Source organism: Dendrobates tinctorius, unplaced genomic scaffold (assembly GCF_039654945.1).
Source record: "Dendrobates tinctorius isolate UK_male_01 unplaced genomic scaffold, ASM3965494v1 ptg000098l, whole genome shotgun sequence".
Taxonomy (NCBI): domain Eukaryota; kingdom Metazoa; phylum Chordata; class Amphibia; order Anura; family Dendrobatidae; genus Dendrobates; species Dendrobates tinctorius.
The window spans coordinates 3992358-4007763 of NW_027361766.1; the positions used below are offsets into that span (position 1 = coordinate 3992358).

Below are 15406 nucleotides of genomic sequence, written 5' to 3' on the forward strand. Positions count from 1 at the left end.
GCATTATTAATATCACTAGTTTCATGATAACCTTTCCCTGTAACCATTCTGCCGATCACCCAATGAATGAGCAACATGCTTTGTTCATTGGGTGAAATGAACTTTTTTTGCAGTGCAAAACATTATTATTCTTGGCTGTACATTGTCTCATGTATTCAGATCCTATTATAGGTCGCTCGGCGCACATTGTTTACTTTGTTCTGCCTGTGTAAACAGGTTGTTAAACGACCACTGATCGGTAAAGGTTTACCAGTTGGAAGTCATATAATGCCACCGGTCAGTCCATGTAAACAGACTTTAAGTTACTAATTGCGCGTCCCTATTGCAGCTCTGTTTTCTATAAAGCGCAATAATTCTCCTAAAGATGTGCATAGGGCTTCTACTGTACCTATTTGTGCCTCATATAGGGTTTTGTGGCACACTCCATTGGATGATGTTTGTTTGGAGATACAATCTGATCATACAACCTGTTCCAAAACACATGTGGGTTGTGAGAATAAGTAATGTGAAGCTGTAGGGCCTCTTATTTCCCAAGCAATTGGCAAAATAGAGCAAACTATATTTAGGTGGATATTCCACAGCGCCATAAATTTCCATGGGGCAGATATATGCGAAACTTGTGTTCTTTTGCTATATGGATGTTGACATCTGGAAGCTGTTCAAAGCAACAGAGATCCATAAAAAGGGGAATTTATCAGATAAGTATTGGTTCTTTATTACGCACCATTTACTCTTTCTTATCACTCGTTAAAATGCACCCGTCACCATAGATATGTGATTTTTTCAGCCTCCTGAATCTAGTGCTGTTTAATTTTGACCTCCCAATTCCTAAGATTTTTCCTCCGCTTCTTTGTATGGAAATGTAGTCTTGATATCAAAGAGGGTGTGGTCCTCAACTTTTTTCTGTGGGTGTCATCATGAAGATGATGTCCCATTAACAAACAAGACTTGATTTACAGTTGTGTGAAAAAGTTTGTGCCCCCTTCCTGATTTCCTATTCTTTTGCATGTTTGTCACAATGAAATGTTTCAGATCACCAAACAAATTTAAATATTAGACAAAGATAACACAAGTAAACACAAAATGCAGCTTTTAAATTAAGGTTTTTATTAGTAAGTAAAAAAGAAATCCAAACTTACCGGGTCCTGTGTGAAAAAGTGATTGCCTCCTAAACCTAATAACTGGTTGGACCACCCTTAACAGCAACAACTGCAATCAAGCATTTGCGATTACTGGCAATGAGTCTTTTACAATGCTCTAGAGGAATTTTTACCCACTCATCTTTGCAGAATTGTTGTAATTCAGCCACATTCAAGGGTTTCCGTACATGAACCATCTTTTTAAGGTCATGACACAGCATCTCAATCGGATTAATGTCAGGACTTCGACTAGGCCACTCCAAAGTCTTAATTATGTTTTTCTTAAGCCATTCAGATGTGGACTTGCTGGTGTGTTTTGGATCATTGTCCTGCTGCATAACCCATGTGAGCATTAGCTTGAGGTCATGAACTGACGTCTTCTTCAGGATTTTTTGGTAGACAGCAGAATTCATGGTTGCAATTACCACAGAAAGTTTTTCATGTCCTGAAGCACCAAACCAGCCCCAGAACATCACACTACCACCACCATATTTTACTGTTGGTATGATGTTCCTTTTCTGAGTTGCTGTGTTACTTCTACTCCAGATGTAATGGGACATACACCTTCCAAAAAGTTTATTTTTTGTCTTGTCAATCCACAGAGTATTCTCCCAAAAGTCTTGAGGATCATCAAGATGTTTTCAAGAAAAAACAGAGATGAGTCTTTATGTTTTAATTGCTCAGCAGAAGTTTTTGTCTTTGAACTCTGCTATGCAGGCCATTTTTTGCCCAGTCTCTTTATTATGGTGGTGTCATGAGCACTGACCTTAACTGAGGAAAGTGAGGCCTGCAGTTCTTTAGATGTTGTGGAGTCATTTGTGACCTCTTGGATAAGTTGTTGTTGTGCTTTTGGGGTAATTTTGGTCGGCCAGCCACTCCTGGGAAGGTTCACCATTTTTCTATGTTTTTGCTATTTGTGGATAATGGCTCTCACTGTGGTTCGGTGGAGTACCAAAACTTGAGAAATAGCTTTATAATCTTTTCCAGACTGACCAATTTGAATTACTTTGTTTCTCATGTGTTGCAGAATTTCTTTGGATGGCAGCATGATGTCTTGCATTTGAACATCTTTTGGTCTACTTCACTTTGTCAGGCAGGTCCTATTTAAGTGATTTCTTGTTTGAGAAAAGGTGTGGCTTTATTTTTTTAAGGGGGAGGGCAATCACTTTTTCTCACAGGGCCCTGTAGGTTTGGATTTCTTTTTCCTTTAATAATAAAGACCTTCATTTAAAAACTACATTTTGTGTAATCTTTGTCTAATATTTAAATCTATTTAATGATCTGAAACATTTAAGTCTGACAAACATGCAAAAGAATAGGAAATCAGGAAGGGCAAACACTTTTTCACATAACTGTATACAGAAAGCACAAAATGGAAGAGGCGTCAATACATCAGGAATAGAGCGACATAGGAACAAAGAAAAAACAAAAAAAAGCCATCATATTCAGAAGAACAGGAATTTAAAAAAATTACATATTTATGGCAAATGACAGGCCCTCTTTAAGGTACATATTTGTGCATGTTTCCACAGTTTTTATGTGGATCCGTCTGAAAGAAAAATACACAGTTCTGTACATCGTCTCTCAAAGTTATGACAAAACTCTGAAAAAGGACCTGTCTCCAGGCCAAATGTGTCCATTTTTTAATCCTATTTTATTCTTTCTGTTCCCCTGAGTATTCAGCTTTTTGAAAATTTTGAGAATATTGTGAGCCATGCCCCCTTGATAAAGATCATAAAAATTAGCACTAGAAAAGATGTATACATTTGAACCAAAAAGTGGTCACTTTTGTCCTGCTAACAGGTCCTTTTTATTCGGACTCCCATGACAGCACCATGAGAGAGGGGATCCGCCCTATAGGAACAGGAAACCTACAGATACAAAAGGGCGGCACCTCTCCCACGCATCAGTTGGTTTCCTGTTCCTGAGGGGACGGGATCCTACAGAAGACAGCATTTTTGGTAGCGATAACATCCGCACGTAGGGTGAGCGACATACAGGCACTTTCCAGATTTCCCCCTTACACAGAGTTCTTGCAAGATAGAGTAATCCTAAGGCCAGATCCAGCATACCTTCCCAAGGTAGCAACACAATTCCACAGGACACAGGAGATAGTTCTGCCTTCCTTCCTCCCTAATCCAACCAACCCTAAAGAGCAAAAACTTCAGGCATTAGATATTAGGAGATGCTTACTTACATACTTAGCAGCCACGGATCCTTGGAAGAAGGAGAACGCATTATTCCTATCCTTCCAAGGTCCCAGGAAAGGATACAGGGTATCAAAACGCACGTTAGCAAGGTGGATTAGGGAGGCTATCTCTCTTGCCTACACAGCAGGTGGCGGCCCAGCTCCACAGAATCTGAGGGCGCATTCCACTCGGGCAATGGCATCATCCTGGGCAGAAAGATCTGGAGTATCAATTGATCAGATATGTAAGGCGGCCACCTAGTCATCTCCTTCCACCTTTTTTAACCACTATCGGTTAGACATGGGTGCCTCCTCAGACCTCACCTTCGGGCTAAGGGTGCTGCAGGCTGTAGTCACTCCCTAAGTTAGTTTACATCTCTGTAATTCTCTCGTGGTGCTGTCATGGGAGTCCGAATAAAGTATTAAGTTACGTACCGGTAACGGTATTTTTCGGAAGCCCATGACAGCACCCTTAGTTCCCTCCCTTGTTCACGTATAGGGGTGCACTCCTTTAGAAGATTGTTCATAAAATTACCTCATGTGGGAGATGGTGTAAAATAATTCTGGTAAATAGGGTAGATAGGTTGTATATATCATATGTTGTGTACTAACCATGGTAGCCTCTCAAGCTCTGTAATCCAACTGATGCATGGGAGAGGTGCCGCCCTTTTGTATCTGTAGGTTTCCTGTTCCTATAGAGCGGATCCCCTCTCTCGTGGTGCTGTCATGGGCTTTCGAAAAATACCGTTACCGGTACGTAACTTAATACTTTAATGACACTTTTTGGTTACCATTTGGCTTAGCTTTGGACAAGTTTGGTGTATAGATCGAAAGGTTTGTGGGTTAACACAGTCATTTTGATCCTTGCGCTCATTCTTCATTATAGTCACTCAAAACAAAAGGTTTGGCTGCCATAGCTCTACTGGGTATCCCCAATACTTCTGTTTTAAACAACAAATTTACCTTGCTGCGTGCCATGAGCCTGAAATCACCAGTCTTACTTTGGGACATACCACCCCATTCCCGTGATGTGCCAATTCTCACGCAGGGAGCTGTTGATTGCAGTCTTGGCTGTAGCTTAGATGAGTCCTGTGGTTGCTCCACTCCTAGAATAAATAGGAAAGAAATGGTAGTACCAAGATTTTGAATGCAGGATACATAGCAAAAATCATGTTAATGTGTTGTCCAGTCTCTACTGCAAAGAAAGTGGACAAATCCTTCAAATATAAAATTGACATATTTTTAAAACATGTCACTTTTTCTCTGTCTTTTTAGTGATTTTTTTTCAGTTGTGGGAGGAGATAGTAGTTCTCATTGTGTCTTATATGATCTTTTTGGAGCACTTCGTTATACCTGTGCTAGTTGTTCTAAGAACTAATTAAGATGTAACTTTTCTAGCATAAATCTCCGTTTGCAATTTGTCGATCATGTCCTCTTCTCCCAGTTTTACTGCAGTAGTTTACGTTTCTAGTAAATAAAGTAAGGGAAACCTGAAGCTATTGCTTAATTTCCAATGCTTGTTTTAAATACTGCATGATGTATATAAATGTATCTAAATAAGAACCCATGGAGGGACTGGAAAAGACAAATTTCATTAATTGACATTAAAAGGGGTTTTCCACCAAAGGGGATATTTTTTCTTTTTTACTAATATCATTTATGCAACTGGGTTTTAGTAACATTTTGCCCCATTTGCCTTCTATAGCCTCTGTTTTGCATTATCTACTGCTGGCTATAAAATGAGTTAGCTGAGAATCCATCAGTGAAGTTTTTTCTAATGGTTCAGTCATTGGCTTTTTAACACTTTTATTTGTCTTTTCTATGCTCCTTTCAGACAACATCAAAGTTGAATGTGCAGGAAACAAAGAAACACTAAAAGCAGAAACGGTGCAAAATCTTTAATGGAATCACATTGAAAGGAATACTTTTACTGTAGCTCGAAATACACGTATTTGAGGAGAAGAAAATGTCCCCAGAGGAGGACAACCCCTTTACAGTCATTCTCCACTCATATAATTATGAGATATCCATAGAATATTCCATAAATGTCTAATAGATACAGATTCCAGCTGTGCCATTGACATCTACAGTGGTATAAAAAGTCTACATACCCTTGTTAAAATGCCAGATTTTTGTAAAATATTTGTCAATATACACAGCTGCTGTCATTTACAGTGATACAGATTAACCTCATATAAAGTTTAGCTGTTCTAGTAGGATTTTCCTGACATTTTCTTGGCTGCATTTTACAACAAAATCCATGGTCAGTAAACACCTTACAACAAAGTAATGGGATCTCAATGTTACAAGATATCAGTCAGGAGAAGGATAAAAAAAGGCATTAGATACACCATGGAATATGTTGAATGCAGTCATCAAGAAGTAATTTAAATTTGGCACAGCAGTGACATGACATTACCTAGAGCAGGAAGTCCCTCGCAAATTGGGGAAAAGACAAGAAGAAAATTGGTCTGTGAGGGTGCCAAGAGGCCTACAGCAACATTAAAGGAGCGGTAGGAATTTTTGGAAGCACTGGTTCTGTACTGCATGTGACAACAAACTACTATCTTCTTAATATGCCTGGCCTGTAAGGTAGAGTAGCAAGACATAAGTCATTCCTTGTAAAGAAAAACATCCATGCATGGATATGTTTTGCCAAAACTTACATCAAGTGTATCAGATGCGTGTGGGAAAGTGTATTATGGTGTGATGAGACCAAGGTCGAACATTTTGACTAAATTTCAAACAGGCATGTTTGGCTCAAAGGCAACCTTGCACATCACTAAAACAGCACCATACCCACAGTAAAGCATGGTGGAACTGTAGTTTTAGTAAAGATTAAAGTAATTATTAACAGTTCCAAATATTAGTCAATATTGCATCAAAACCTTCACTTTTCATGAAGACATATACCCTAATAAGCATACCTCCAAATCAACAAAAGAATGACTTCGCCAGAAGAAAATCAAAGCCTTGGAATGGCCCAGCCAGGGCCCAGACCTGAATTCAATTGAAAATCTGTGGAGGGGTAATGTGATTAGGGCTGTACCCAGGAGAAGCCTTTGTAATCTGACAGACTTATGTAAAGAAAAGTGACAAAGATTGCTAATTCTAGATGTGCCATGCTGATAGACTGTCTCCCCAAAAGACTGAAGGCTGTCATAAAATGAAATGGTACTTCAACAAAGTATTAGTTTAAGGGTGTGCATATTTATGTAACCATATTATGTTAGCTTTTCAATTTTCTTTTTTTCACCCAAAAAGAAAATTAAAGGTGGAAAGTTCTGAAATGATTCTTCTTGGTATGATTTTTTCTTAGATGTCAAAAACCTGACATTTTAATGAGGTGGTGTAGACTTTAATATCCACTGTAGTCAATCAACGCTTGTTTATAGTTAAAAATTGACCTTGATAAATGAGCCTTTAGATGCAACACCCAGGTGGACAGTTCCATTGGAGTTCCTGAAACAGCTGAGCATACCAACTCTCCAATTCAAGGATTTAGTGGACACCTGTTTTCAACACAGATGTGGGTGCTAGAGGTCAGACGAGCAGCATCTATCAGAGGGTTATGGTACATTATGTGTTAGTGTATTCATGGGATAATTTCATGAACTGTGTAAATTAAAACTTAAACAAGTGTATGTGAGAATAAATGTACATACGGTATATAACAAAAGTGTTGTTATAATTGAGGATTCAAATTGAGTATGGCTGTGCAAAAGAGTGCTGCCGACCTGGCGGTATGGGAATATACCATTTGCAGGAATATCCCACAAAGTGGATACCAAGGTAAAGAGCTAGGGGATGGCGCTCTCACATTTACAGATATTTTTAATATTTTTAAATAATACACTGTTTTTATAGCTATAGTTTTCTTACCTAGTTCATCAGGAACTATAAAGGACTCAGGTGTACGCTCTGGCAAAGGAGGGGGGCTACCATCATCTGTAATAGGAATACGGTCCAACTGAATCACATTTTTTAAGTATACACTGATTCACATACCATTTGATATTACAGGATCCAGAGAAGACAACTGCCACCTCAATACCAGAATGTAAAGAAGCCTCTTTTCCTAAAGCTAGCCATACACTTCAGATGTATAATGCCTGATACTCCCACCACCGCACATTTTGGGGGAACCAGCTTATCATTTAAAGTGCATGAGGGCATACTGAGTGGATTTTAAACAACCTAATCCTTTTGTTTTTGATGATAGGTGTCTGCCTATGGCTTACTGTTCTTACTGAAAACACATTGGCTAAGTTGAACACACACGCGTACGGAGATGTAGGGAAATTTACAAGACGGCAAAAATTTTAGACATGTGTGGAAAACCTGCTGTAATGACAGAATGCTTTCAAAATAGAAGTGTTAATTGTTTAGTTTTATCAATTAACAAAATGCAAAATGAATGAACAAAAGAGAAATGTAAATCAAGTCAATATCTGTTGTGACCACTTTGCCTTCAAAATAGCATCATAGCTTAATTTCTTCTAGGTGCACATGCAGGTTTTGAAAGAACTTCGCCAAGAGGTTGTTGCAGATATCTTGGAGAGCTAATCACAGATTTTCTGTGGATGTAGGTTTGCATAAATCTTTCTGTTTTTTAATGTAATCCCAGACAGACTTGATGATGTTGTGATCTGGGCTTTGTAGTGGACAATATCATCCCTTCCAAGCTTCCTTAGTCTTCTGCACACTTATGATAGTTCTTAAAGCGAAACTATCAGCAGGAGTTTGGTAAAGGCACCGTGACACGCATAAATATGGGTGCTGGAAAGCACGTCCATCATGTGTTCACTTCCGCTAGGCACCAATTGGCTGTTCATTAGAGAAAGTCCCGCCCCTTCCTTTTTTCTTCCGAGACACTATGCTAACTGCACAGCTGACTAGCGGGAGATACCGCGTCGCTGCAGGACACATACGCGCATGGTCTCCGACCACAGGTGGGCTCCACTTTCCTCTGGGACACTCTCCATTCTATTCCTTCGTATGCCACAACCTTTTCTCTATGTTTTATGCCACACAGGCCAAGCAGGCAGAATAGACCTTCGGACACTGATAGTTCAAGTACACAGCGCTCATTTAAAGTGGTAGGCTATGTTTATTTGTATGCTTTCCTCTCATCACACCTCTGATAGGACTAGTAGTCACTATGTTTACCACCCTCTTCATAGATTTATGGCTACTTCTGACTCACTAAATCGGACAAGACTACACATATTCATTGCAGTCTGGTAGGTGATCTTTCCTCCCTCCTCTTACGCTCTTGGTTAGGATATTATTATCTCTAATATCTACAACCTTCTAGTCCTAAATACTGTCTAAACATCCGTTTTCTTGAGCAACTTATATGTGGATTGCACTGCATTGATATTCAGGCTATACCATTTTATGACAAATGTATTATTTTTGTCTATTGTATATACTTTCTTTGTCTTCACTTATTTTGTTTAGTTTCGGCAATATAATAGGCTCTGTTTTCTGTAACAGTTTATTATGGACATTTTTTATTTTATAGTAACTGATGAAGGCCAAATCAGGCTGAAACGTTTTATTTTGATTTCTGACTGCATTAAAATACAAGAAATCATCCAAAGTTGAGTGCCAAGTTTTCTTTCTTATTTACATATGTGACACCCTAGAGTCCGGTTGTCTCAGTGATATTGCCTCCCTCTAAGGGGTAAGGTCATGCCTGGAGGCAGGAGGGGGGCCCCCATGCCAGGTAACATAGATTACATGACAATTCCTGCTGCAGGTCAGAAAGGGGAGCTTCCTTATAAATTCTGGACAGCAGATGGGGTTAGTGAGTCAGCAAGTAGTCAGCTGAGAGAGTGAACAAGGGAGTTGTCATGGAAACGAGAGCAGCTGAGAGCTCATGACAAGACAGTCAGTTGGTGACAGGGATCTGATCTGTGAAGAGGGAAAGGACAGCAGCGGAGACAAGAGGCTCGGGGGAAGCTAAAATTGCATGTAGCTGACCCTAGAGCAAAGAGCTGAGATATAAAAAGAGGATGCCAGAGTCCTAGGCTGAACAGGAGCTGTATGCCCTGATCGCCGAATCTGGAAGTACAGGGTATTGCAAGTTCCTGGGGGACATTGAACACCTGAAGGCGCGGCAGCAGATCAAGAGCCCGGATCTGACAGTGAGAAGGACAGTACCCGTGATATTGGCTCACGCTGTCAGCCATACAGGTTAGAAACCATCACACAAGAGAGGGTTGCAGCTTAGTTACAAACAAAGCGCAGAAAGAAGGTCCCAAACCCCACCTGGCAGGGTGGATCCCCTGAATGCCTCCAGGCGAGCCGGACTCAATCCATCACCTGTATGTGGTACCCCGAATTGCAACGACTTGCAAGTAAAAGGTAAAGAAACCTGCACCTTTCTGTGTCCTTCTCTTATTTCTCTGCACCCCAATGTTCACCGCTATCTGAGCCATTAATCAAATATCTTTGCCCTGGGGCCCCCGCTCTACCCGTGGGGAGCTGAACCATTCTTTGCTGCGTCACCATCAGCCCCAGAAGTCCAAAACCGCAGCGTCGGCCATTCCTTGCCGAACACCACAGGTGGCGTAACATCACACAACTTTCCTCCATTTTATTACTGGACGCCCAGGGCCACGGACCGGGTCACCGTCACCGTGACATTCCCCAATGAAGTTAACGGGCCCGGTACCGAGTAACCTAAGGCCCTGAGGGGCGCTCCAACTGGCGTCACAAACAGGATTTATCGAGCCTAGCAAAGCTGGGTACAAGGGGCCTTGCAAAGCTGGGTACTGTGTGCCATAGACTTTATTAAATTGAGTGCTAGAGATTTTAATGAGTTTTCAAATAACCGCCATAACTGCATCACACAGTGTGTGTGAGCAGAGAGGGGCGTGCCATTGTGGGCGGAGCCAGAAATAAAGTATGACGCGAAGCCCGGCCCGCACTCTGATGTCAGTGGGCAAAGTGAAGCTTGAAGATCCGATTTGGAGACTAGGAAGTTCTCAATCCAGCCTGTCAGAGAGCAGCTGTTGACAACAGTAAAGGTACACTGAGGGAGGAAGAAAATGCCCAACTCGGGTGAAGATTCAGCGGCGGTCGCAGCCTCAGCCTCCATAATGCCGCTATCAATGCCATATATATCAGGAGCAGCCTGGTTACCACAGTATTCAGGGGAGTCACACACCCTGAGCAATTTTAAGGAAAGACTATGTAGTTTGCTCAAAGTGTCCGCCTGTCTGAGAGTCAAAAAGTCAGTATCCTCATTGGCCAGTTAACTGGTGCGGCCCAGAGGGAAGTAAAGTCCTGGCCGGACACTGATAAAGGAACTGTCAAACAAATCTTGGCCAGACTGAAGAACACTTTTGATACCCGCATTGCAACAGATAAAAATGAGATTCTTTAGGTGCAAACAGAGGGTGCAGGACAGTAAACGGGACTATGCTCTTAACCTTCAGGGGTCGCTACGGGCCATAAAGCAGGTTGACCCTGAGAGCATGCAACATGAAGATAGATTACTAACGGAGCAGTTTATAGAGGGAATCCAGTCTAACAATCAAATGACACAGCTGCGTATAACGGCCCTACAAAATCCTGAATTGGACTTTGCACACTTTAAGGAAAGAGCCATCCGGGTTCTGCGTGAACCAAATCTTAGCAGCACAGAGCCCTCTAAGCATCCAGCAATTACATACCATCAGGAGGTAGCATCTTTTCCAAAGACCTCTATTGAGACTGACAAGCCGTCCCAAGATAATGACTCTGCTGCAGACTTATGTCTCCAAGTCAAGAAACTAACCAAATGTGTAACTGCACTCACAAAAACTATGCAGTCCCTACAAGTGGCTCCAAAGAAAGAGATCCAGCTGCCTCCAGTCCAGATGATGCCCCATGGCGACAGCAGAGGAGAATCCCACCGACCAGAGGGAGAGATAGCGATCATTACGACGAGGACGGACAGTCTATCTGTCACCGCTGCAACAAGGCGGGACACCTAGCAAGATTCTGTCATTTAAACAAGCAGCCCCTGGGACAAAGGGCCAACCCTCAGGAGTAAGACGACCGGGCCCACCAAATTGGCGAGACAAGTACTTAGGAGGACGGCCAGTCCTGCCTGTCGTGATTGACGGCTTTCCGATGAACGCTTTACTGGACACCGGCTCCCAGGTGACAACGATGCCATATGTTGTTTTTAAGCAGTACTAGGCTGATTCAGACATTACTCACAGCCCAGATAAAGACTTGCTATATTTGACAGCAATGGTCAGCCCTTGCCTCAGATGGGATATACAGAGGTGACCATCAAGATTGGCCGAGTAGAATTGCAATCGCAAGGTTTGATTATAGTTGATATTGACAAACGAGAATGCCAACCTATGATCTCTTTAGGCACTAATGTAATTGAAAATTGTCTTGGAGAAATTATTGTTTTGTTGCAACAGGTAGCCAAGACCGCCAGCTCCAGTCAGCAAAGGGTCCTGCAAAAGGAGATCAGAGCCCTGATGCAGAGACAACAGGTAGAGCTGTCTGGTGGAGAAGTCGGCAGTGTCAGAGTAAGTGATCCTTTTCCCATTGCAGTACCTCCCAGAAGTGAAATGTTAATTTGGTGTCGGGCAGCAATAGACCTCAGGGGTCAAGATTACCAAGCCATGGTAGAACCCATGTACTCTGATAGTAGGCCCACTATCCTAACAGCCAGAGGGGTAGTTGATGTCCGCAAGGGGAGAGTACTAATACGCATCTTAAATTTTGGAGAGAGAGAGAGAGGTCCATGTACCCCGGCATGCCACCCTTGCTAAGCTGTTAACTGTTAGTAACAATGCAATAGAGGCACTAGAACCCTTGCTTCCGTCTGACAAGGTGGAAGAGAATGGCTCTGAAGGGCAGCAGGAGGATTGGTGTTAGCAGCTACACGTAGGCACTGACTCCACCCCTTCGCACCAAAAGCATGGGGCTTACGGGTGGCTCGAGAATTTGAACAGGTCTTCAGCAAACATCCTTTAGACTTTGGGCAGGCAAAAGGGGTCCAACACCATATCCCCACCGGAGATCATCCACCCATTAAAGAGAGGTACCGGCCTGTACCCCCGGCACACTATCAATGTGCCAAGGGTATGTTACGGGAGATGAAGGAGGCTGGGGTAATCAGATATAGTTGTAGCCCCTGGGCAGCTCCATTAGTCCTCGTTAAAAAGAAAGATGGTATTATGAGAATGTGTGTAGACTACAGGTGGATTAACAGCATTACACATAAGGATGCTTACCCATTACCTAGAATTGAGGAATCATTAGCTGCACTGAGAACTGCTAACTATTTCTCGACCTTAGATCTCACCAGTGGGTATTGTCAGGTTCCTGTGGCAGAGACAGACAAAGAGAAGACAGCGTTTACAACACCAATGGGCCTCTGTGCGAATTTAACAACATGCCGTTCGGGCTCAGCAATGCGCCAGGAACATTTCAGCGGTTAATGGAATGCTGCCTTCGACATAAAAACTTTGAAACCATTCTGTTGTACCTGGGTGTTCTCCAAAACCAATGAAGACCATTTGAAGCACCTAGCCGAGGTATTCGAAGCCCTGTCCAACTTTGGCTTGAAAGTAAAGCCGTCCAAATGTCACCTTTTGAAACCCAAGGTGCAGTACCTAGGCCATATGGTGAGCGCAGAGCGCGGAAGGTGTGGCACCCGACCCTGACAAAGTCACCGTTATCCGGGAGTGGCAAAGACCCAGCACTATTCATGAAGTAAGGCAGTTTCTTGGGTTAGTAGGCTACTACTGAAGATTTATCAAGGACTTCACCAAAATAGCTGCACCCCTGCAAGATCTGATAGTGGGCCAATCCAAGAAAGCCAAGAACAAGAGTACTCCGTTCGAGTGGAATAGATGAGTCCTTCATCAGGTTGAAATTGTCCCTCATGGGAGATGAGGTCCTGGCCTACCCTGACTATGCCCAACCATTTGTACTTTACACTGATGCCAGCAACGTGGGATTGGGAGCAGTGCTGTCACAAGTGCAGAAAGGCAGAGAGAGAGTGATTGCCTACGCCAGCAGGAAGCTTCGTCCCATTGAGAGGAACCCTGACAATTACAGTTCCTTTAAACTGGAGTTCCTCGCCATAGTCTGGGCGGTAACAGAGCGCTTCAAGCACTACTTGGCTTCAGCAAAGTTCACCATCTACACGGACAATAATCCGCTAACCCACCTTGAAACGGCAAAACTTGGGGCACTTGAGCAGCGATGGATGGCCCGGCTGTCCAACTACGAGTTTACCATCAAGTACCAAGCAGGACATAGGAACGTTAATGCGGATGCGCTGTCCAGGATGCCCAATTCACCCGACGGGGGAGAAGATCCAGAAGAACTCGAAGAAATCGAGTTACCAGCCTTCCACCATCCAGTTGCAGCCCAGCGCTCCCAAGGGGTGAGGAATAAGCGCTTTATCATATGAGAGGTAACGTTGAACCCATTTCCCCATCATGAGTGGGCCGAGACACAAGATAGTGACCCAGGTGTTCGCCTAGTAAAGGAGTGGCTGGCACATGCTGATTCACACACTGGTCCAGATGACCCACAGGAAGCACAGCTGTTATGGAAGGAGAGAGGCAAGCTGTTCATCTATGAGGGTAAACTGATCAACTTGCGCACACACGAACTGGTCTGGCAGGTGGTAGTCCCAAAGTGGGATGCTCCAATGGTCTTGGAGGCATACCACAATGGAGAAGGACACTTCGGGTGCAAGAAGTTGGAGGTCCTACTTCGTGAGAGATTCTACTGGGTTGGCATGAGGAGAGCCAGTAAGAAGTGGTGCCGAGAATGTGGCCCATGCAACCTGCGCAGGAAAGACCGTAACAGCAAGCGAGCCCCATTACAGCCGATCATCACAAAACAGCCGCTTGAACTGGTAGCCTTGGATTACGTGAAGTTAACTCCGAGTAGGAATGGCTACGCCTATGCTTTGACCATCGTGGACTATTACTCAAGGTTCTTGGTAGTCGTGCCTGTTAAAGACCAAACAGCGAAGACAGCAGCCAAGGCATTTCAGCAACACTTTTGTCGACCACACAGATACCCTGAACAAGTGCTCACCGACCAAGGTCCAGCCTTTGAGGCAGAAGTGTTCCAGGAGTTCTGTAACATGTACAGTTGCAAGAAAATCAGAACGACGCCGTATCATCCACAGACAAATGGCATGTGTGAGAAGATGAACCAGGTGGTCATTGACTTATTGAAGACCTTACCTCTGGAAGAACGAAACCAATGGCCAGAGAAGTTGCCAGATCTGGTAGATCTATATGATCATATACCGGTAAACTCCACCAACTGCAATCTGGCCTACCTGATGAGGGCAAGACCTGGCAAGTTACCCATTGATTTAAACATGGGAGTCTTAACATCTGATGCAGACTGGGATACAGAGCGGCAGCAACAATACCGCAAAGTGCAAGAATGTGTGTAGAAAAGTTTGTCCCAAGCAAGACAGAGGCAGGAAAGGAATTAACACCTGATGCAGACTGGGATACAGAGCGGCAGCAACAATACCGCAAAGTGCAAGAATGTGTGGAGAAAAGTTTGTCCCAAGCAAGACAGTGGCAGGAAAGAAATTACAATCAACACGCCCCTGCAGTTCCCTTGACACCAGGAGAACAAGTACTCAAAAGAAAAAGACGAGTTCACAAACTAGATGACCAGTGGGAGGCAAAGCCATACACCGTTATACCTTCAGACTTTAATAACACCAAGGTATGCCTCATCAGCAAGGATGGAGGGGAAACCTTAGAGGCAGTCTCGAGAGATCATCTAAAGGTGTGCCCTGATCAATTGAAAGACAAGGAGGAAGTCCAAGACACTCCACGGCCCACAGTAGAGGTGGAAGAGAAGATCCATACTATCCTTGGAGAATTTCCTCAGACATGGACACAAGTGAATCAGGCTATCGCAGTACCAGTCCTAACCTTTCACCAGTCTACTGCAACGGATGAAGCAGAGACTCTTAATGAAATGGCTCCAGTAACAGATGCCACATCTGCAGTGGAATGCGGAAATCTGTCACCTGCTAGCGGCAAATCTGTCAATCTCATGGTGAGTC

General features: G+C 43.2%; 1 protein-coding gene across 1 annotated transcript in view; it reads right to left on the reverse strand.

The window, feature by feature from the left end:
• The window catches only part of PTPN22 (protein tyrosine phosphatase non-receptor type 22), a 150423-nt gene that overhangs the window by 17883 nt on the left and 117134 nt on the right, over positions 1–15406 (reverse strand). Inside the window, exons 14-15 of the mRNA XM_073587062.1 lie at positions 7210–7275; positions 4291–4433 (exon numbers count right to left, since the gene is read on the reverse strand). Coding sequence (XP_073443163.1) covers positions 4291–4433; positions 7210–7275 — 209 coding nt within the window. The remainder of the gene's footprint in view (positions 1–4290; positions 4434–7209; positions 7276–15406) is intronic.